The sequence below is a fragment of the Streptopelia decaocto genome (genome assembly GCF_964273445.1).
Source record: "Streptopelia decaocto genome assembly, chromosome: 21".
Classification (NCBI taxonomy): Eukaryota; Metazoa; Chordata; class Aves; order Columbiformes; family Columbidae; genus Streptopelia; species Streptopelia decaocto.
Genome location: NC_138676.1, coordinates 6,707,713 through 6,730,469, shown reverse-complemented (window position 1 = coordinate 6,730,469; position 22,757 = coordinate 6,707,713). Strand labels below are relative to the sequence as shown.

At 49.0% G+C, this 22,757-nt stretch overlaps 2 protein-coding genes across 2 annotated transcripts in view; both read left to right on the top strand.

Moving 5' to 3' along the window:
• Positions 1–22,757, top strand: part of LOC309448792 (uncharacterized protein) — a 168,113-nt gene that overhangs the window by 129,709 nt on the left and 15,647 nt on the right. The window lies entirely within an intron of this gene.
• Positions 17,746–18,687, top strand: LOC309448713 (olfactory receptor 14J1-like; the record flags this gene model as incomplete). The annotated part of the gene is made up of 1 exon (XM_082070436.1): positions 17,746–18,687. The coding sequence occupies one exon, from the start codon at positions 17,746–17,748 to the stop codon at positions 18,685–18,687; it is 942 nt and encodes a 313-aa protein (XP_081926562.1).

Below are 22,757 nucleotides of genomic sequence, written 5' to 3'. Positions count from 1 at the left end.
GGAGTTACATCACTTTTCTTTACACCAGATGCTCCACTGAAGTTTGCGCCTGGTTGTTACAGCTTTTCTGCAGTTGGCAAACGTGATGCCCATCTACAGGAATGGCCAAAAGGAGGATATGGGGAACTACTGTCAGTCTAACTTCTGTGCTGGGCAAGGTCTTGGAGCAGATGATCTTGAGTAACATCACAATGCACTTACAAGAGAACCATGTGATTGAGCTCAGTTAACATGAGTTTATGAAAGACAGATTTTTTTTAACCAACCTGATCTCCTTCTATGACAAGGTGACCCCCCTAGTAGATGAGGGAAAGGCTGTGGATATTGTGCATTTAGACTGCAGTAAAGCCTTTGACACCGTATCCCACAGCATCTCCTGGAGAAACTGCAGCTCATGGCCTGGATGGTGTACCTGTGATGGATCAAGAACTGGCTGGAGGGACGGGCCCAAAGAGTTATGGTGAACGGAGCCAAATCCAATTGGTGGCCGGTCATGAGTGGTGTCCCCAGGACTCAGTATCGGGGCCAATTCTGTTTAATCTCTATCAATGATCTGGGTGAGGTGATCGAGGGCACCCTTAGTAAGTTTGCAGATGACACCAAGTTAGGTGGGAGTGTTGATCTGCTGGAGGGTGGGACGGCCATACAGAGGGATCTGGAGCTGCTGGATCATTGGGCTGAGACCAATTGTCTGGGGTTTTACCAGAACAAGTGCCAGGTCCTGCACTTGTGTCACAACAACCCCAGGCAGCGCTACAGGCTCAGGGAAGACTGGCTGGAAAATTTTCTGGTGGAGAAGGATGTGGGCATATTGATCGACAGCAGCTGAACAGGAGCCAGCGTGTGCCCAGGTGGCCAAAAAAGCCACCAATAGTATCCTGGCTTGTATCAGAAAGAGTGTGGCCAGTGGGACTAGAGAAGTGATTGTGCCACTGTACTTGGAACTGGTGTGGCTGCACCTTGAATCTGGTCCTTATCATAAGGCACATAGAGGCACTAGAGAGAGTGCAGAGGAGGTGATGAAGCTGCTGAGGGGCTGGAGCACAAGTTTAATGAGGAGTGGCTGAGGGAAATGGGTTCAGTCTGGAGAAGAGGAGGCTGAGGAGAGACCTTATCACTGTCTACAACTGCCGGAAAGGAGGTTGGAACATGGAGGGTGTTGGTCTCTTCTCATGACTAACAAGTGATAGGACAGAAGAAATGGCCTCGAGTTGTGCCAGGGAAAGTTTAGATTGGGTATTAGGAATAAAATCTTCCTGGAAAGGGCTGTCAGGCGTTAGAACAGGCTGCCCAGGGCAGTGGTAGAGTCACCATCCCTGCAGGGGTTTAAAAGGAGTTTAGTCGAGGTTCTTAAGGAAGATGGTTTAGTGCTCGAGTCAGATTATCGTTCAACTTGATGATCCTGAACGTCTCTTTCGCCTGAAATGATTCTATGATTCTGTGATATCAAGTGCATAATTCTTCTATTACTTCTTCTCAGTGCTCTTCACACACCTGCCTCTTTACCTACAGTCCTGAAAGTTTTCTAATCAAGCACACAAGTCTTGAATACCAGATGTAAATGATGGAAGCGACATGGCTCTGTCAGTCTGGTCTGATACCTGCCAGTCCCAGGCAAACACCTCAGGTACACAGGGCCTCTTGAGGTTTGCACTGGGTGCTTATAGTGAGACCATGGAGCTCAGCCCTAAAACCTGAGAACTCCCCTCAAAACTGAAAACCAAACCAACAACAACAACAACAAAAAGAAAGAAAAAAACCCCACACTCTTTTTTTCATCATATGAAATAATTCAATATTTCCAATAAAATGTCTGTGGAATTTCTATCCTGCCAAAATATGAATTTTCAGAACGTGTACGGACTGTGGGAGATGAAACGTTGGCCTTTCCCTGTGCTTGCAGTGCCAGAACTCTGTCTATCACTACATGTATTTAATCCCCTGGACATCCAGGTGTTTCCACCTGTCCTTGCCCAGCTCACCGTGTCTGAACTCATCTCTTCAGAAGCCTGTCTGGACATTTGCACTTTCCATCGCTCCCCAGAGGTTCTTCACCTCTCACTCTTGGCTCATTCAGAGCCTCTCAGCTCTCACTCTGCTTTGAGCTTCAGGCAGGTAAAGTCTTTCAGCAGTTGCTCTCGTACTCCCTACAGGCAACTCTTCAATTATGGCAATGGACCTCGCTGGAAACTACTTAATTTAACCACAGAACTGAGAAACATCATTAAGTTCTATTGTGTTTTCTTTTTTTTTTTTTTTTCCCCCTTTTGTTTCCTCTAATTAAAAATTCCCCGGTGCCTGTTTACATCCATTTCTCTAAGGAAACATGAAGCAATTCCTGCGAAGAAGCTGTAACAATCAGTGCAAACTTCAGTGCAGAATCTGATGTAAAGAAATGTGCTGGAAATCCCAGGGGCCAATGAGCAGAACAGGGAGTTTGGGGAGCTGGTTATAGACTTGCTGCTGACAGTTTGAGTAGAGAAACATTCTTCACAGAACTGCTCTGTTTATTTGACACCTTTTAGGTCTCCTCCTCTGCCTGTATTTTTATTTTCTTGTTCCTCCACTTCTTCCTTCTTCCAAAACCTTTCCAAGGGAAAGATTCCTGGAATCACAGAGTAACTCAGGTTTGAACATCATCTTGTCTCACTGTCCTGCTCAGGGCAGGGTGACCCAGGTGAGGTTGTCCAAGGCCTCTGCCCAGCTTTGCACCATCCACTAAGGAGCTGAAGGTTCACTGTGTCACATCATACAGGGGAGAATAGAGACGTTCAACAGTGTTGGCCCAAGTGCTGGTCCCTGAGGGATCCCACTGGTAACTGGCTCTGTGGGCACTTTTACCACTGGTGACATTTGGGCTCTACGGGGGACTATAGATGCTATATAAAATGCTATATAAAAAGATGTGCTCATGCTTTTGTGACACTAGTGTATTGAAAGATTAAAATGTCATAAGTTTGCCTGTTTAAGAGTTGGGGTGTTCAGCTGGAGAAGAGAGGCTCCTGGAGACCTTATTGCAGCCTTTCTGGACCAAAAAGGGGCCGATAAGAACAATGGGGACAGACTTTTGAGCAGGGCCGGTTGTGACAGGACAAAGGGTGATGGTTTAAACTAGAAGAGGGGAGAGTCAAGGAATGAAATGAGGAAGAGATTTTTTACACTGAGGGTGGTAAAACACTGGGACGGGCTTCCCAGAGAGGGGGTGGATGAACCATCCCGGAGACATCCCAGGCCAGGCTGGACGGGGCTCTGAGCAACCTGAGCTGCTGAAGATGTCCCTGATCGCCGAGGGGAGTTGGACCAGACGGGCCGTGAATGTCACTTCCAACTCAAACTACTTTGTGATTCTCGGATTCAGTGACAGGAAAGACTGGATGCATCGATGCTGATAACCAGAAAAGGTCTTGTCTGGCTTGTGCGAGCCAGGCCGGCAGCTTCACCCAGCAGCTCTGCCCACCCAAGTGGAGAGCTGACCCACCTGTGTACAACCGACCCTGCCCCTGCCCCACAGTGCCCAGAGGATGCTGCCCAGGGCCCCAGGATGGACATTTGTGGGGGAGTATTGGGAGCACTGGGAGGTTTACTGGGAGCACTGGGGGTTTACTGGGACTTCTTGGAGGTTTACTGGGAACAATGGGAGTTTCTGTGATCACTGGAGAGGATACTGGGAGTTACTACGTACACTAGAAAGATTAGTGGGGGAGTACTGGGAATACTGGGAGGGTTACTGGGAGCATGTGGGGTTGCCTGAGTGTTACTGGGAGTACTAGGTGGTTACTGGGAGCACTGGGAGGGCTACTGGGAACACTGGGGGTTTACTAGGAGTCCTTTCAGGATTACTGGGAACAATGGGGGTTGCTTTGAGCACTGGAGGGGTTAGTGGGGGCCACTGGGTGCTCGGGGGAGGTGTGTGGAAACACTGGGGGTTGCTGGGGAGTTACTGGGAGCACTAGGTGGTTACTGGGAGCACTGGGAAGGTTACTGGGAACAGTAGGTTTATTAGTCGGGGGTTTCTGCGAACACTGGGCAGGTTACCGGGAGCATGGGGGGGTTTACAGGGAGTTCTTGCAGTATTACTGGGAACATTGGGCGTTTCTGGGGCTTTATTGGGAGTGTAACTGGGAACATTAGAAGGATTAGTGCAGGGTTAATGGGAACATTGTGGGGGTTACTGGGAACATTCCAGTTGGTGGGGGTTCACTGGGAGCAATAGGTGGTTGTTGGGAGCACTGGGAGGGTTATTGGGAGCACTGAGGGTTTATTGGGAATTTTTGGAGGATTACTGGGAACAATGGGGGTTGCTGGGAGCACTGGAGAGGTTAGTGTGGGGTTACTGGGAGCACTGGGAGGGGTTACTGGGAACAGTGGGGGTTGCTGAGGGCTCACATGAAAGCACTAGGTGGTTACTGGGATCACTGGGAGGGCTAGCGGGTGATTACTGGGGGCAATGAGGGGGTTGCTGGGGCTCACTGCGAGCACTGGGGGTGTTGCTGGGAGCACTGGGAGGTTTACTGAGAGCACTGGGAGGTTTACTGGGAGGATTACTGGAAACAGTAGGGGGATTAGTGGGGGGGTTAATGGGAACACAACATGGTTACTGGGAGCACTGTGGGGGCCTGCTGGGGGCACAAGGACAGTTAGTGGGAGCACTGGGGGTTAACTGGGAGTTCTTGGAGGATTACTGGGAACAAGTGGGGTTGCTGGGAGCACTGGAAAGGTTAGTTGGGGGCTACTGGGAGCACTGGAGGGGTTAAAGGGAGGGTTACTGGGAGCACTGGAGGGGTTACTGGGAGCACTGGAGGTGTTAGTGGGAGGGTTGCTGGGAGCACTGGAGGGGTTAGTGAGGTTTACTGGGAGCACTGGAGGGTTACTGGGAGCACTGGAGGGGTTACTGGGGGCACTGGAGGGGTTAGTGGGAGGGTTACTGGGAGCACTGGAGGGGTCAGTGGGAGGTTTACTGGGAGCACTGGAGGGGTTATTGGGAGCACTGGAGGGGTTAGTGGGAGCATTACTGGGAGCACTGGAGGGGTCAGTGGGGGTTACTGGGAGCACTAGAGGGGTTACTGGAAGCACTGGAGGCGTCAGTGGGAGGGTTACAGGACGCACTGGAAGGATCAGTGGGAGGGTTACTGGGATAACTGGAAGGGTCAATGGGAGGGTTACTGGGAGCACTGGAGGCGTCAGTGAGAGCGTTACTGGGAGAACTGGAAAAATCAGTGGGAGGGTTACTGGGAGCACTGGATGGTTACTGGGAGCACTGGAGGGGTTAGTGGGTGTTACTGGGGGCACTGGAGGGGTGAGTGGGAGCATTACTGGGAGCACTGGAGGAATTACTGGGAGCACTGGAGCGGTTAGTGGGAGGGTTACTGGGAGCACTGGAGGGATTAGTGGGAGGGTTACTGGGAGCACTGGAGAGGTTAGTGGGAGAATTACTGGGAGCACTGGAGGGGTGTGTGGGAGGGTTACTGGGAGTACTGGGAGCATTAGGGTGATACTGCTGTGGGGTCCATCACAACCCACCAGCTCAGGGTGAGGACGTTGCCGAGGCCTCTCCAGCAGCTGAGAGCGGCCTCAGTCACAGGCCCTGCTTGTCGTGGGGTTTGAACTGCCCTGATGTTTCTGGAAGGACGACTCAGCCAGACACAGTCCAGGAGGTTCAGCAAGGGCATCCATGGGAACTTCCTGATGCAAAGGGTGGAGGAGCCGACCAGGAGAGGAGCTGCTGGACCTCATCCTCACTAACAAGGAGGGGCTGGTTGAGGCGGTAAAGGTTGAGGGCTGCCTTGGCTGCAGCGACCATGAGATGATGGAGTTCAGGATCTCGTGTGGCAGGAGCAGCATAGCAAGCAGAATTGCAACCCTGGATTTCAGCAGAACAACTTTGGCCTTTTCAGGCAATTGCTGGGGGAAATCCCGTGGGCAAGGCTGCTTGAAGGTAAATTCATAAATCCATGGGTCCAGATGGGATGCACCCACGGGTGCTGATGGAGATGGCTGAGGTCATTGCTGGGCCACTCTCCATTATCTTTGCTAAGTTGTGGCAAATGGGAGAGGTTCCTGAGAATTGGAGGGAAGCAAATGTCACTGCAGTCTTCAAAAAGGGCAAGAAGGAGGACCCGGGGAACTGTAGACCGGTCAGCCTCACCTCCATCCCTGGGAAACTGATGGAACGACTTCTCCTTGGTGTCGCCTCAAGGCATATCAGGGATAAGAGGGTCATTAGGGGCAGACAACATGGCTTCACCAAGGGGAAGTCGTGCTTGACCAACCTCATTGACTGTTATGAAGACATAACGAGGTGGATACATGATGACAAAACAGTGGATGTGGTCTACCTTGACTTCAGTAAAGCCTTTGACACAGTCTCCCACAGCATCCTCACAGCTAAAACGGGGAGGTCTGGATGAGCAGGTAGTGAGGTGACTGTGAACTGGCTGAAGGGAAGAAGCCAGAGAGTCGTGGTCAATGGGCAGAGTCAGTTGATCCTGTATCCAGTGCAGAGCCTCAGGGGGCAGTGCTGGGGCCGCTGTTATTCAATATATTCATCAGTGACTTGATGAGGGAATAGAGTGACTGTCAGCAAGTTTGCTGGTGACACCAAGCTGGGAGGAGTGGGTGACACTGGAAGCTGTGCTGCCATCCAGAGACCTGGACAGACTGGAGAGTTGGGCGGGGAAAATGTAATGAAATAGAACAAGGGCAAGTGTAGAGTATTACAACTGGGCAAGAAGAACCCCAGGTTCCAGTATAGGTTGGGGAAGGACCTGTTGGACAGCAGTGCAGGGGAAAGGGACCTGGGGGTCCTGGGGACAACAGGGTGACCATGAGCCAGCATTGGGCCCTTGTGGCCAGGAAGCCAATGGTACCTGGGGTGGGTTAGAAGGGAGTGGTCAGTAGGTCAGAGAGGTTCTCCTGCCCCTCTGCTCTGCCCTGGAAAGTCCACACCTGGAATATTCTCATACCAATTTATTTTTTACTAGCAAGAATACAATGCTGGCAAGAAGTGTCTCTGCAGAGCAGACACAACTAACATTACTGATTACTTCAGGTTGTCTCACAGGATGTGCCCCTGGAGCCTGAGGGACACCTGGAGGAGCCCGGAGGGGACAGAGAAAGGGACATCATGGGCTGCTCCTGTGCTGCTGAGCTGGGCTGGGCTCCCGGGACACAGGGAGCTCATGGCAGCGGCAGCGCTGCAGAGAGACAGCTCTGCCCAGGAGCAGCTCCTCTGCACACGCAGCAGGGCTGAGGGCTCTGCCTGCAGCACCGAGGACACAGGAGACAGGCACAGAGAGGGAACTGCAGTCTGGGCTGGGAGGATGCTGAGAGTTCACTGGAAATGAAATCCTCTCAGATATGAAGCCTGTGGCTGCAGGGCATTGAACCTGCAAATCATGGCAGGATCTCAGAAAGCTGTCCCATTGCAGACCCTGCGAGAGATGTAAGTACAGCTCTCGAGATTCTCTGATCAGAGGGGAGGATGTGCTGCAGAGCAGGGGTTGCCTTCTGCACTGTCAGTGACAAGACGTGAATGCTGCATTCTGCCCAGGGTGGCTGTGGGGTGTAAATGTCAATGTGCAGGATGGGTGCCCAGGGCTGTCCTGCAGAGCAGGGTCCCTGCACCCCAGGGCTGTGACGGGCAGGGACTCTGCCGCCTGCCAGGGTCAGCGCTCAGCCTGCCCGGGAGAGCCCAAAAACACTGAGGGGAGAAGCTGTGGGGGGAAGGAGTGACCCCCGGCAGGGCAGGGTCCTTCTGCTGCTGGGTTCTCCGTGGGTCGGGGCTGCTCACAGCTCCAGCTCATTCCAGAATATTGACAAGAGGAGTGTGGGATGTCTAAATTCATATGATGTGAATTGATCTATAACATAGTCTTATGCATATAATAAGTTAGCTAGTCTGTTGTAAGAGTAGGCCATGACAACAGTGGGAATGTGCTGCAGTGGAAAATTACAACGTGCTGAAGCAAGAACAAAGAACAAGGGACTTATTGTGATAAACAGGTGTCTTCTCCTTGCAACAGAGTATATCTTATGACCATGAAACTAGCAACTGTTAGCAACTATTAGCGATGGGAACGTAGCTTGTAAAACCTTCTCAGCCGAACTAACTTTGCAAAAAGTAACTAATCAGTATGGAACACGCTAGCCATAGACTATATAAGTGTGTAGCCTCTGATCAATAAATCGGACACTTATTTGCATCAAACTGCGTCCCCGTCTCTCAATCGCGGCAAATGGTGACCCCGACGTGATAACGTGATGCGTGATCGTCTGTGACAGGATCGCAGGTCCATTAACCGCCTGCCTGGTGGCAGCCCAGGTCGAGGTGGCCGGCCGCGACGTCCCGCAGAACTTGGGAAGTGCTGCTGAAAGAAAGAAGCCGGCCGGCGAATCACTCCCTCCGTCTGGAACGAGAGGTGAGCCGCTGCGGGAAACTAATGGGGAATCAGGAGAGTTCCCCTGAAAGAGACGTTTATGAGCACATGAAAACTCTGCTTAATAAGCAGGGAAAAGGAGCTCTTTCAGGACAAGATCTTAAATTAATCCCAAAATGGGTGCAAGTTACGGTCCCTACGGTGACTGCCTCCTCAATTTTTACGCTTGAACTTTGGGACAATATAGAGCAGAGGGAATGGAATGGAGTTAGCGGTGGAAATCATGGGACTGCCTTAAAAGACCTTGGGGTTGAATGATCTGCTGCTGCTGGAATTTTTGCAGCGTTGCAGCCTGATAAGTATCCTGAAAGTTGCTGTGAATTTTACCCGGCTTGTGTCTGTGATACCCTCCCTACTCCATCCCCTGTTGTACTGTCGGCGCCCCCGATGGCTCAGCAGTCCGGGGCGGGGGGAGGAAAAATGCCGAGCGGGTGGCCTCCTGTACCATCGTCCAGAGGACTGGAGTCGGACAACTTACTCAAGGACCCTGTGAAAGCTGAGAATGCTAAAGTCGTAAACGAGTGTACTATCAGTCCTTTTACCAATTTTACCAGTTTGCTTTTACTGTTTTTTAACCCTCTAACCCCTACGAAAGAGCAGAGGGAGTCACTGGATGAGAACTGGGCAAAGGAACTCTGTGAAAGGTAACAGCTATAGATCATTAGAGACACTAATTGAAACACCGTAATCAGGGTCCCAATGAGACTTACACGTAATTTATTGACCATCTTCAAGAGGCCATCAGTAAGCAGGTTAAAAACTTGGAAGCTGAGAAAGCATTGGTGTTTCAATTAGCAGTAGAGAATGCTAATGTTTGCTATCAACATGTTATTTGCGAGTTTTACAGTGCATATTGTGTGTTTCTGTGTATTGCCTCTCTGAAAATCGAGCGGCTTGTCAGGAATGTGAGTTAACTGTTTTCAAGCAGACCTGTGCGTTCTCCCCCCCCCCCCCCTTTCCCTTCTTCCCTCCCTCCCTCTTCTCAAGGTTTTTACTTGCAAGATGGGGTCAGGAATAATTGTTTTCAGCTGTGTTCCTAAAAAAATCAGTATTGCGAGGTGTTTTAAAACTTGGGAAAGCACTCGGAATTATAAGGAAGGAAGATCTTGTTAAATATTGAAATCAGTGTTTGCTGCTGTATGAGTTAAATGATTAGGGAAAGTGTCCGGAGGATAGAATCTTGTTGCAACTAATGTTGTTTTTGAGGCCAGCAGAGCGGGACAAAATGAATCCCTGCAAGAGATCATTAAATCATCTCAGACAGCTGAGAGACTTAACTGATAAGAAACTTGTTAAAGTCTGCAAGGTTCTTTCCTCATTAACCTGTGTTCTTTGTGGGTATCTGTTTAAGTATGTTACAATTTCGATAGGTTTGTGCTATATAGTATGATAAGTTCGTACTCTGTTAAATCGTGAGAATCCGTTGACTCAAAATGTGCATTTTGTGATGGTTCGGAAGATCATGAGTGATTTGGTTCCTTGCTGCATGAATGTGATCGTAAAAATTTTGCGTGTAGTAGCTGTTGTTTTTCTCTCTAGCATGCTAGCTTTATTCCAATATCCAGACTTGCGCAACTCTGTGACAGGCTGTCTCTCATCTCGGTACACTAAATTTGGCTTTTTCATATGCACATCAAGTAAAGAATCCAGGTTTTGGATTAACAGTTATAGCGCACCAGATGAGACACTGAAAACAAAACAAAGCAAAAAGGAAGCCTTGCCCGGTTCAGCTCATTACGATGGCGGGGGGGCGAGTACTGATGGGCTCTTGCGCCGCTGACCTGTTTTGTCAGGGAGACCCAGAGGTACCTCCACCTGCCTGAGCAGTGAGCGGCTCAAAGGTGCAATGCAAAAATTGAGATATTGTCTTAAATTAGTGTGACTATAATCTATCTGCATATTTGACCTAGGTATTTGGTTTTCACATCTGAGCTCAGTATTTTGGTTTGCATATTCATATTTGGTACCAAAAGAATCTTTTCTGGGGAGATAATTACAAAATGGGAACCGGTTCCACTGCTAAAATTCCACCTTGCTCCCCCTTTAGGATGCATCCTTACACCTTGGAGCAATTGCTTATATTGTTAGAAAAGTATTTAAATTGTTAAAATGCTATGATAGATGTGAATTTAGAAGAGGTTGTATTTAAAAGTTGCTAGAATATTAACTGATTTAGATTTAGGAAAATAGAGTAATGGATTGAGGTTTATTATACTGGTTTATACTGTTTTTGACATGTCTAATTGTAAAAGGTAAATAGAGCTAAGGAATGTGTAACTGAGAAGTTTCCCAGAGCCTCCTTCTACATCACTGCGCTCACCCCAAGTAGTAGAGCAGTTACTGCAAGAGATTAACAATTATCTATGGGACATATTGTACCCTCTACAAGTCCCTGGAATTCACCTGTTTTTGTCATTAAAAAGCAGACTGGCAAGTGGCGCTTGCTCCATGACCTGAGAAAAATTAATGACGCTATGGAAAACATGGGAGCCCTGCAACCTGGGCTACCGTCACCTACTATGATCCCTCGAGATTGGCATTTAACTATCATAGATCTCAAAGATTGCTTTTTCAATATTCCATTGCATCCAGACGATGCTCCTAAATTTGCTTTTTCGGTCCCTAGCGTCAACATGCAAGCTCCTTTGCAAAGATACCAGTGGGTTGTGCTACCACAGGGAATGAAAAATAGTCCCACAATATGCCAATGGTATGTGGCCAAAATACTTAGTCCTGTCAGAACTGAAGTACCTGCTGCATTGTTATATCATTATATGGATGATATTCTAGTGGCAGCACAATACCATGAAGTTATGGAGAAAGCCGTAGCCCTTGTCGTGGCTGCTGTAAAATCAGCAGACCTCTGTATTGCACCAGAAAAAATTCAAAAAGTACCACCTTGGAAATACTTAGGATGGCGTATAAGAGCTCAGACTATTGCTCCGCAACCTTTACAAATACAGGCAAATGTAAAAAATTTACATGACGTGCAAAAACTGTTAGGAACAATCAATTGGGTCAGACCATTGCTGGGAATCACTAATGCGGATCTCAGCCCCTTATTCGAAATGCTTAAAGGAAGCTCGGACTTAAACGCTCCACGAAGTCTCAGTCCTGAGGCCATAGCTTCCTTGCATAAAGCTGCAACAGCGATTACCTCCAGACAAGCACATCGATGGGAACCAGAATTGCCTTTTCAATTAATCATCCTTAATCCTGCTCGACAGCCTCATGCACTCATTTTTCAGTGGGACTGCCAGAAAACGGACCCTTTACTAATAATTGAATGGATTTTTTTGCCTAACCAAGCCACAAAGACTATTTCAACACAGCATGAGATGTTTGCATCTTTAATCATCAGGGCTCGACAGCGATTACTTACCCTAGCAGGCACAGACTTTAGCCTTATATGTATACCAGTGACAAGTGTTTACCTGCAATGGTTACAACAACAATCAGATGCATTAGGCATAGCTCTAACTGGCTATGCAGGTCAACTCACTTCTCATCCGCCTTCTCACAAACTGTTAAGCATTGACTTTCACCTTTTACCTATTCCAAAGCGGAGTGACCAAGCTTTACAGGCTCTTACTGTTTTTACAGATGGCTCTGGGAGATCTCACAAGTCGGTTATCCTTTGGTGGAATAGCCAATACCAACGGTGGGAATCTGATATCGAAACTGTTCAGGGTTCTCCTCAAATAGTGGAATTATCCGCAGTTGTTCGAGTTTTTCGTAAATGGTCTGTTCCTCTTAACATAATTACTGATTCTGCTTATGTTGCAGGAATTGTTAGCCGAGCCGAAGCTTCTGTTTTACGAGATGTTTCTCATGTTGCATTATTTGACTTGTTACAGGAACTTATCTTCTTATTAGATTCTCGTCTTCACCCTTATTTCATTATGCATGTTAGATCTCACACTTCTCTACCAGGTTTTATCGCGGAAGGAAACCAGCAAGCTGATATGCTGACGTTGCCAGTACAGGTATTACCAGACCGTATCGCACAAGCTAAACTTAGTCATTCTTTTTTCCACCAAAATGCTGGAGGCCTAAAACGACAGTTTAACCTTACCTCACAACAAGCCAATAATATCATTGCAGTGTGTCCTGATTGTCAGAGACACTCTTTTCCTTCCATAGCAGGAGGAGTTAACCCCAGAGGTTTACAGAGTCTTCAACTCTGGCAAACAGATGTTACTCATTTTGCCGAATTTGGTCGTTTAAAGTTTATTCATTGCTCTGTTGATACATTTTCCGGAATGTTATTTGCCTCCTGTCATACAGGAGAAAAAGCACGCGATGTGCAAAAACATCTAATGCACGCTTTTGCCACTTTAGGGGTACCCTCTCAAATTAAAACAGACAATGGTCCTGCATATGTGTCTCAAGTTTTAACAACCTTTTTTGCTTTTTGGGGAATTTCTCACGTTACAGGTATCCCTCATTCCCCCACGGGTCAAGCTCTGATAGAACGCTCTCACCAAACCTTAAAACGCTTATTATTAAAACAAAAAGGGGGAATAGGGACTGCTACGCCAGAGGAGCAAATACAGAAAGCCTTGTACGTTTTTAACTTTTTGAATTGTTCTCTATTAGATAGCAATCCTCCGGTAGTTCGCCATTTTAGCACAAATAACCTTTTTGAACCCAGAGTGAAACCGCCGGTTTTGATCCGGGACCCGGAAACAGGTATGATAATGGGACCCTATCCCCTTGTCACATGGGGAAGAGGCTATGCTTGTGTTTCCACAGAAAGAGGCCCTCGCTGGATCCCGGCGAAAAACGTGAGACCCTACCGAGAAACGCTACAACAACCCTCTGATGGCGACCCCAGTCCTTCAAAGAATATAGAAGATACAGAGAATTTCGACGGGCACCTGTGAACTTGATCTCTGAGATTTACAAGTGGGAAACCGTGCGAGTATTATTGACCATACTTGAGACCCTGATATATGGCAGAAGCGTTGGAGCATATACCCATATATGAGCGGGCGCTTTACATTTCTTGGTGGAGGGCGCCAGAGCAAAGAGAATTAGAAAAGAGTATCAGGTGTAAAGTATGGACTCAATTTGAAGAACAGTTGCGATACGTACAAAAATTCTGGGCAAGAGGAGATACTATCTCCTTCTGGAGTGTATGGACTCTTATACAACATTGCTTTTATCACTTTTATTGGGATATCGACCCATTGTGGGCAAAATCTTGTCTTAGCTGTCAAAAGCCTCGTTGTTATGCATGGGTTGCCCTAACTTGTGGGGGTTGTGGAAGAACTAACTGGAGAGCCCAGAAAAGGATTGGAAGTGTTTTTTGGTGTAGGCAGTGCATTAGAAGAGGAGGGAATGATTTGCTCTGGAACCGACGCCTGAAACGATGGTTAGGAGTACCCATACAAAGCAGCACTAGGGAAGCTTTAGATAACTTTGAGTCCATTGATCAGCTAGTGCTAGGGTTAATTCGATGGGGATTGGAAGTGGATATAAAACATTATAAGTGGCACATAAACAGTAATATTGCAGCAATCAGGTGTCAACAACTTGTACCGCTCTGTGCCAATAAGGTTATCCCAGTAACCTTGTTAGGAGTTAATGAGACATTAGATGTTGAAATAGCGGTCACTGCCCTTTATCATTTGAAATTCTGTACTTCTGAGGAAAGTGCGGAAGAGAAAGAAAAGAAATAGAAAAAGGAGTGTGCTCAAAGATTTTAGAAGATGGGCAAAAGAGTGATTATCCTGATTGTTTTGGTCATTTTTATTACGAACGGTCTAGGCTTTGATTTGCATCATGTTGACCCTCGCACTAACGTATGGCTTACCTGGGCAAATCGCACTGGGACTACAGATTTTTGTTTATCCTTAGCACAAGTAGGCGATCCCTTTAGAACATGCTTAATAGGCTATCCGTACTTAGACCCGCAAGATTTTGTAGGATTTGTAAATACCTCTTCTTTGGAGAATGAACTTAATCACACGTATTATTCCTGGCATGAGCAAAAAGACTCTCATGGGAACTATGAAGCGGTAGGATGTTATAAGGAAAATGACTGGCCAGCACAAAGGGGAGCCCTTTATCAGAGAAGACTGATTGAATTGCTTAATATTTCTAGCCCTTTGCCGGTACAAGAGCTGCAGTTATGGGGCTCTTTTCCACCCTTGACAGGCTGGGCTGATGTTAGTCGATGGAAAAACTGTTCTTTCTTTACCCCTAAGGTACTTCCGGTCAATGGAACTGGAGTGATTGAATTTGGGGACCTTCTTGAGAGCTACTTGATACGGGAAGGTGATCCAGAAACACTACAAAGATTAATTTCATACCAAAATGTATCAGGTGCTTCATTCCATTGGAATGTGTCACGCAATATGGGCTCCATGTACATTGGTAAAACTTTTACGGGACAAGTGAAGCTACCTGAAGGATATTTCCTAATTTGTGGAGATAGGGCATGGCCAGGAATCCCCTACAAGCCAATAGGAGGTCCTTGTTATATTGGGAAGCTTACTTTATTTGCACCCCACATGAGAGACCTCTTTCACTCTTCTACTATCCCGTCTTCCCGAAGAAAAAGGTCGTTACAGCAATTAGGTCCAGATTGTGACGACCAAGTCGACCTAGGGTCTTTAGGATCTACTGTAGCCTTATCCTTCTTTTTACCTGGAGGAATGGCTGCAAACAATTGGAATAAGATTAAAAGACTAGCCTGTTGGGCTGTAAAAGAATTTAACACAACCTCTGATATTCTTTCAGGCCTAGCCAATGATGTAGATAGCTTACGACATGCAGTTTTACAAAATCGTGCAGCTATCGATTTTCTCTTGTTAGCTCATGGACATGGCTGCCAGGAATTTGAAGGGATGTGCTGTATGAATTTGTCTGATCATTCGAAAAGTGTCCATAAGCAGATTGAAAAATTGCGGGACCGAGTACATCTGGTTACAGTAAGAACAGACGGGTTTGACAGCTGGTTGGCTTCTTGGGGCATTACAGGATGGATGAAAGATTTGCTCAAACAGGGAGTTTCTATTCTTTTAATAATTTGTGTGCTGTTAATAATGATTCCGTGTGTGTTGCAGTGCCTACAGAAATCGCTAACTGCTTCAATGAATAAGATTTTCCTTGTACAGCAACGAGACTTCGCAAAAACCCCCAGTGCTGAAATGTTGGTGAAGCAAGATGTCCTGGAATTAGTCGGACGTCGACCCTGGGAAGAGTCAGATGATTGAAAACAAAAAGGGGGAGATGTGGGATGTCTAAATTCATATGATGTGAATTGATCTATAACATAGTCTTATGCATATAATAAGTTAGCTAGTCTGTTGTAAGAGTAGGCCATGACAACAGTGGGAATGTGCTGCAGTGGAAAATTACAACGTGCTGAAGCAAGAACAAAGAACAAGGGACTTATTGTGATAAACAGGTGTCTTCTCCTTGCAACAGAGTATATCTTATGACCATGAAACTAGCAACTGTTAGCAACTATTAGCGATGGGAACGTAGCTTGTAAAACCTTCTCAGCCGAACTAACTTTGCAAAAAGTAACTAATCAGTATGGAACACGCTAGCCATAGACTATATAAGTGTGTAGCCTCTGATCAATAAATCGGACACTTATTTGCATCAAACTGCGTCCCCGTCTCTCAATCGCGGCAGAGGAGGTTTCAAGGAGAAGAAGACAAAGAGTACTACAAAGATAAGGAACCTCCCTGAGTCTGTGTTTTCAGTCTCCTACTCTGGGGAATGGGTGGTGATTAAGGCTGCTCTTAGTTTTAAACAAATACTTGAGACACATGAACTGCAGTAGGTCTTCAAGAGAATCCTGGCATGCCTTGCCTCTCCTCTGCCTATGCAGAACCAGCATCACCTTTGCTGGACACCTTACACTAAATCTGTAATCTCTTTTCCAGCCTGCAGACAGGAAGATGCCCCCAGGCAGTGCCCTGTGAACAGGCAGGATCTGTAGGGCCAGGGGGAGGGCACAGAGGGTGGGATGGTCTGTGAGCACTGACAGGGAACAGACATGGACAGGGAAACACCTCCCAGAGGAGAATCTCCAGGCAGCAGGGAAATGAGCAGAAATGATGGAAACCAAACCCGGAATGGTTATGGGAGGGAGAAGAGAGAAAAGTCCCTGTGACCCCCTGCAGGTCAGATCCCTCCTGTGAGCAGCCCCCTGGCCTCCTCTCCCACCCAGCAAAGCCTCTGCCCTCAGGGCTGGGGGCTCCAAGGCATGAAGCAGCTCCTGTGCAGCCAGAGCTCCAGTTCCTCTGCAGAGCACAGGGGCTGAGAGCAGCTGCCCAGCAGTGTTGGTGTCTGGGAGGTGGCTGCACAGCTGGGGAAGGGTGACGCTGTCTGAGTGCCCGGCTGCCTCTGCCCTGGCCTCTCTCACACCCACCCTCACCGCATTGTCCTTCTTGCTCCCCTGCTCTGGGTCACTGCTGTTGGGATCTTGTTCTTGCTGTCAGGCTCTCTGGGGATGGCAGTTTCAGCTGCAGAGTCACAGCCTGATCTTGTGGGTCCTTTCCTGCAGGTGTGTCCATGGGCACACGTGTCCCAGCTTTGCTCTGACCTGTGGGCTATGGGCAATGCAGTCTGTGGGGCTGGGGAATGAGCCGTGTGTGCCCTGGGATAAAAGTTGGGTGCTGAGACCTTAGGGAAGGGTGAGACCTGTCATGGTCTGGGGTGGATCCCTCTGCTCTCAGCAGTGACTGGTGGCTTTTCAGGGTAACATGGGAGTGTGATCAGCCCCCATCTCAGAAAGGTGCCAGCCCAGGGCAGCTGGAGCAGGACAGAGGGACAGAGCAGCTGCCCTCACTCTGCACTGACCCACAGGCACCCTCTGGTCTCACAGGACTCACTCTGTTCTCCCTGAGTGCAGCAGAAAGGCTGAGGGCTTCTGACACCCAACAACACTCTGCAGTGAATATGGGGGGAGGTGTAAAAAAACGTGGAACTCTTAAACTGCCTTCAACATCTCTGTTCCCTATCACTGGGAAAGCAAGTGCTGACAGCCCTTCTGTGTTAGCAGAACCAGGACAGTCCCCACCGTTCCCGTGGCCCCACTTCTGCAGAGCTGGGCTGAATTATCGACGGCCCATGGGCACAGGCCCTGCTCTTGGTTGCACATTTTCCAGCCCCAAGCAGGGCTGCAGCCACAGTGCTGAAAAAGGTTCTCCTAGAAAAACACAAGAGTGTCTGCGTGTGACAGGGGAGGGTCTATGGGAGTTGATTTGATTTTTGTCAGAGAACTCTGCCCTGGATTCTCACTGTCTTTTTTTTTCTCATGACAGCGCCCCGTGCTCAGGAAAAGCAAATGTCCAACAGCAGCTCCATCACCCAGTTCCTCCTCCTGCCGTTCACAGACACACGGGAGCTGCAGCTCTTGCACTTCTGGCTCTTCCTGGGCATCTACCTGGCTGCCCTCCTGGGCAACGGCCTCATCATCACCACCATAGCCTGGGACCAGCACCTGCACACCCCCATGTACTTCTTCCTGCTCAACCTTGCCCTCCTCGACCTGGGCTGCATCTCCACCACTGTCCCCAAATCCATGTCCAATTCTCTCTGGGACACCAAGACCATCTCATACTTGGGATGTGCTGCACAGCTCTTCTCATTTGTCTTCTTGATAGTGGCAGAGTATTCTAAGCTCACCATCATGTCGTACGACCGCTACGTTGCCATCTGCAAACCCCTGCACTACGGGACCCTCCTGGGCAGCAGAGCTTGTGTCCACATGGCAGCAGCTGCCTGGGCCACTGGGTTTCTTAATGCTCTGCTGCACACGGCCAATACATTTTCACTGCCCCTGTGCAAGGGCAATGCCCTGGGCCAGTTCTTCTGTGAAATCCCCCAGATCCTCAAGCTCTCCTGCTCACACTCCTACCTCAGGGAACTTGGGCTTCTTGTGGTTAGTACATTAGTAGTATTTGTGTGTTTTGTGTTCATTGTGGTGTCGTATGTGCAGATCTTGAGGGCCGTGCTGAGGATCCCCTCTGAGCAGGGACGGCACAAAGCCTTTTCCACCTGCCTCCCTCACCTGGCCGTGGTCTCCCTGTTTGTCAGCACTGGTTTGTGTGCCAGCCTGAAGCCCCCCTCCATCTCCTCTCCATCCCTGGACCTGGTGGAGTCTGTTCTGTACTCGGTGGTGCCTCCAGCAGTGAACCCCCTCATCTACAGCATGAGGAACCAGGAGCTCAAGGAGTCTATAAGGAAAGTGATGACTGTTTGCTTTTCAAAAGCAGTAATGAAATGACCTCCTGCTTCTGCATGTCACTTGTAATATAATGCATTACTAGTTCAACCTGAGTTCTGTAGCTTTTGTGTTTTTGTTTTTGGTTTTCTCTTTGGTGTTTGCTTTTCTTGGTGTTTGCTTTTGGTTGTATTAATGCTATCCACAAGAAAATTATTTGTCTTCTTATGGCTGTGTCCATATCTACCTGTCTGGTGTGTTCTATAGTCTTTGTGTAAATAAGGAGCTGTACTCTCTGTGTGTATAAATGAAATAAAGGACCCTGCAGTGCCTTGTTTGCCCAGAATCCTCTCTCTGTGATCTCTGGGGCTGCAGGAGCCATGTCTGTGTGCTGAGGGGGAGTGAGCAGGAGCCACCCTGAGCTGGGTCTTCCTCCCACCCTGACCAGCATGAGCCTGCGGACTCACCCCATGGCCCTGGGCACCACAGCCCACTTGCTCTGCAGAGCAGCACTGCCAGGTCAGAGCTGTATGGAGCGTGGGAAGGGGGCAGGAACAGCTGGCCAGGTCAGCACAGATCAGCTCTCTTGGGAAAGGGCTCTGTGGGGAGACGGGATGTTCCAGGAGAAGAGTGGGGCACTGTATGTGTGCAGGAAAGATACGGAAAATGAAACCCTTTGCTGCAGGTGGCAGCTTGGGGCAGGTGGCCCTGGCACTGTGGCCGCAGGACCTTCCTGAGGATCCCCTAGGCCAAATGTCTCATGCTGTCCTGGGGAGCCAGTCTGGACCTGGGTCTGCAAGCTGCCTGTGCTGCAGACCCACTCACCTTGCCGGCTGGATGAACATTCTCACTGTCCTTCATTCTCACTGGTCCCCACTGCTGTGGGACCAGTTCCAGTTCCAGTGTGGCTGCTCTGCCGGGCTGGGCTGGGGAGAGGGCAGGGGGGTGGCACAATTCAGGAGGGGGTGGGAGGGCTGAACTGGCAAATGCCCCAGAGAAGAAAATACCAGCGAATGGCTGAAGTGTGTGAGTGTGCAGGGCTGGCACACAGCAGTGTCCTCTCCAGCCAGACCTCCTGGGAGAGCCCTGAAGCACCAGCAGAGCAGGGGCTGGTGTGTGCCCATGGTCATGGGACAACCTGGGGAAACTGGCCCAGCACAGTCATCACAGACCAGCCCCTCAAAACCACCATTTCCAGCACTGGCCCTTCACCCCAACTGAGAGAGGTTGTTCATCCCTCGACACAAGGACACTGAATGAGTAAGTCAGAAGTCAATGTTTCCACTGTATGAATGAGATATGAGCATGCATGTCATGTACATAAGATGAACCTGACTCAGTACGAACACCATCAGCTATTCCTGCAGTTTCCATGCAGGCCTGAATGCAGCACTAGGATGTGCTGCCTTGAACTGAGGTCCCCATGTCCATTCCTCATGACATGGGACATGAGGATGGCCATGCCTAAGCATCTGGACATGCTGGATCATGGGGCTGAGGCCTATTGTCTGTGGCTTAACAAAGTCAAGTGCTGGGTCCTACACTTGGGTCACAACAACCCCAGGCAGCGCTAGAGGCTCAGGGAGGAGCGGCTGTAAAGCTGCCTGGTGGAAAGGGATGTGCGGGTGTTGATCGATAGCTGGCTGAATATGAGCCAGAATGTTTCCAGGTGGCCAAAAAGACCAACAGCATCCTGGCTTGTATCAGGAATGGTGTGGCCAGCAGGACTAGAGAAGTGATTGTGCCACTGCTCTCGGTACTGGTGAGGCCGCACCTTGAATCCTGTGTTCAGTTTTGGGCCCCTCATCTCAAGAAGGACATTGAGGTACTAGAGAGAGTGCAGAGGAGGTGACAAAGCTGCTGAGGGGCTGGAGAAAAGTGTGATGAGAAGCGGTTGAGGAAACTGGGGCTGTTCAGCCTGGAGAACAGGAGATTGAGGGGAGATCTTCTCACTGTCCACAACTGCCTGACAAGAGGTTGCAATATGGCGAGTCTTGATCTCTTCTCCCAAGTAGCAAGTGACAGGACAAGAGGAATTGGCCGCAATTTACACCAGGGGAGGTTTAGATTGGATATTAGGAAAAAAGTATTTCCCGGAAAGGGTTGTCAGGCATTGGAACAGGCTGCCCAGGGCAGTGGGGGAGTCACCACCCCTGGAGGGGTTTAAAGGTGTTTAGACAAGGTTCTCAGGGACATGGTTTAGTGCAAGAGCTGGGCTATGGTTGGACTCAATGATCCCAAGGCTCTCTTCCTATCAGAGTATTCTATGATTCTATGATTCTGCCTCAGATGAGAGTCCACAAAGCCAACTCAGTTACGGATGTCAGGCAGAACCCTGACATTTCTGTGTGTGACTCTGGGAACAAACCCCTCTGACCCAGTGAGATTCACCTCAGTTGCCCTGTGATTCTGGATTGTGTTTTCAAAAGGACAGTGCAATCGAGGAGGTCCTGGCATCCGTCAAACCCATCTTCAAGAAAGGCAGGAAGGAGAATGGGGAGAATCACAGGCTGGTCAGCTTGTCTCTGTCCCTGGGAAGGTGATGGGACAAGTCCTCCTGCAGCCATCTGCAGGCACTTGAAGGACAAGAAATGACTTGTGAACCAAAATGGGTGGGGGAAAGACAGGCATGTTGTGCCAGGCCTTGGACATGGTCTCTTGTGGTGTCCTTATAGCCCAATTGATGTTGTTTGGGCTGAAGAAGTGGATGCTTGGTGGGAAGTTCACTGAAACACCAAGCCCAAATATCATCTGCGATGCAGTGTCCTCTGTGCAGTTAGTGTGTCATCCCTCAGGGACCAGCATTTGGGCCGAAACTTCTAAAGATCTTTATTGTCCCTTCTGTGCTGTGATGGAGATGATGGAAAGCTGAGTGGAACCTTGAACATCCTCACCTGGTCACCCTGCTTTGGGAAGGAGAGTGAAGCAAGATGTTCAGAGCTCTCTTCAAACCTGACTGACTCTATGATTCAACGAATCTTTCCCCTGGACATGTTTTTGAAGATGGAATATCTGCAGAAAAGAAAAAAAAAGAAGTGGCAGAAGAGGAAATAGAAATGATGTCAACATAAAAACAACAGTTACTGCAAAGAAAGTTTCTCCACCCAAACATTAAGAGGGAAATACATTTGTTTAATTTGATACAACAAGCATACTATTATCTGGTCAGGCCCTGGTCTATGGGGAGGGGGATGGATGGGTTCGGTATTATTATGTCAGCTGAGTTTCAGAAACTCATAATCCAGGCGGAATCATGTGGCTGTGAAGGGGACAGTGGGGTCAGTTCTGTGTCTGGAGGTGACAGCCCAGCAGCAGGGACATGGCTGGGAAAGAACCTCTGCCCAAGGGCCCACAGGTCTTACCCAGGAAGAGAGACGGGTTGTCATGTCCATCCCACCTGAGAACATGACGGGACATCGGCAGGAACATGGTCGTGTCTGTCAGAGAAGCTGAAAGGCCAGTGGCAGTCCTGGGATTTAGAAGATCATGGCGAGGTGACTTCTCTCTGGTCAGGTAAAAGACCACAAGAAGCCTAACTGGTTGGGTTCCCTGCATGAAGGGCAGTTTATGAGATGGTCGAGCTTTTCTTGATAGTGAGAAGAAGCAGGAAAGAGGAAAAAGAAGTCTACTTGGAAGGTGAGGACTGGATATGAGGAGGAAGAAATGTGACTGGAAGGGCAGTGCTGTGGGGCAAGAGGTCACCCAGAGGGAGCTGGATCAGCCCATGGTTTATGTTCCAAAGAGAAGCCGGTGAGGGTGCAGACAGAGCAGTGAAGGTGCAGAAATGCTGGGGTGAGAGCAGGTGGGGAAGCGAGATGGGTGTCTGCAGCCTGCAGGGGAAGAGGGCCAGGGGTAGCACCGTGCAGAACAGCCTGTGGTGGAGATGGCAAAGGGCACTGTAAGGCTGGAAGGGACCCACAGAACCCAGGTCTGTGTCCCCTTGGCCATGGCAGTTGTCTCTGCCACTGAGGCCCAGGAGAAGACATGTTGTCCTCATGGCACTGGGGCCTCGGTGCCTCCTCGCAGCCCCATGGGGAAGCTGGAAGTTGTTGTCCCAGTGTTGTCCTTCCCTGGGCCTTGCACACCCACATCCCATGGTCCCAGGAAGAGCCCTGAGCCGTGTGTGAGGGACA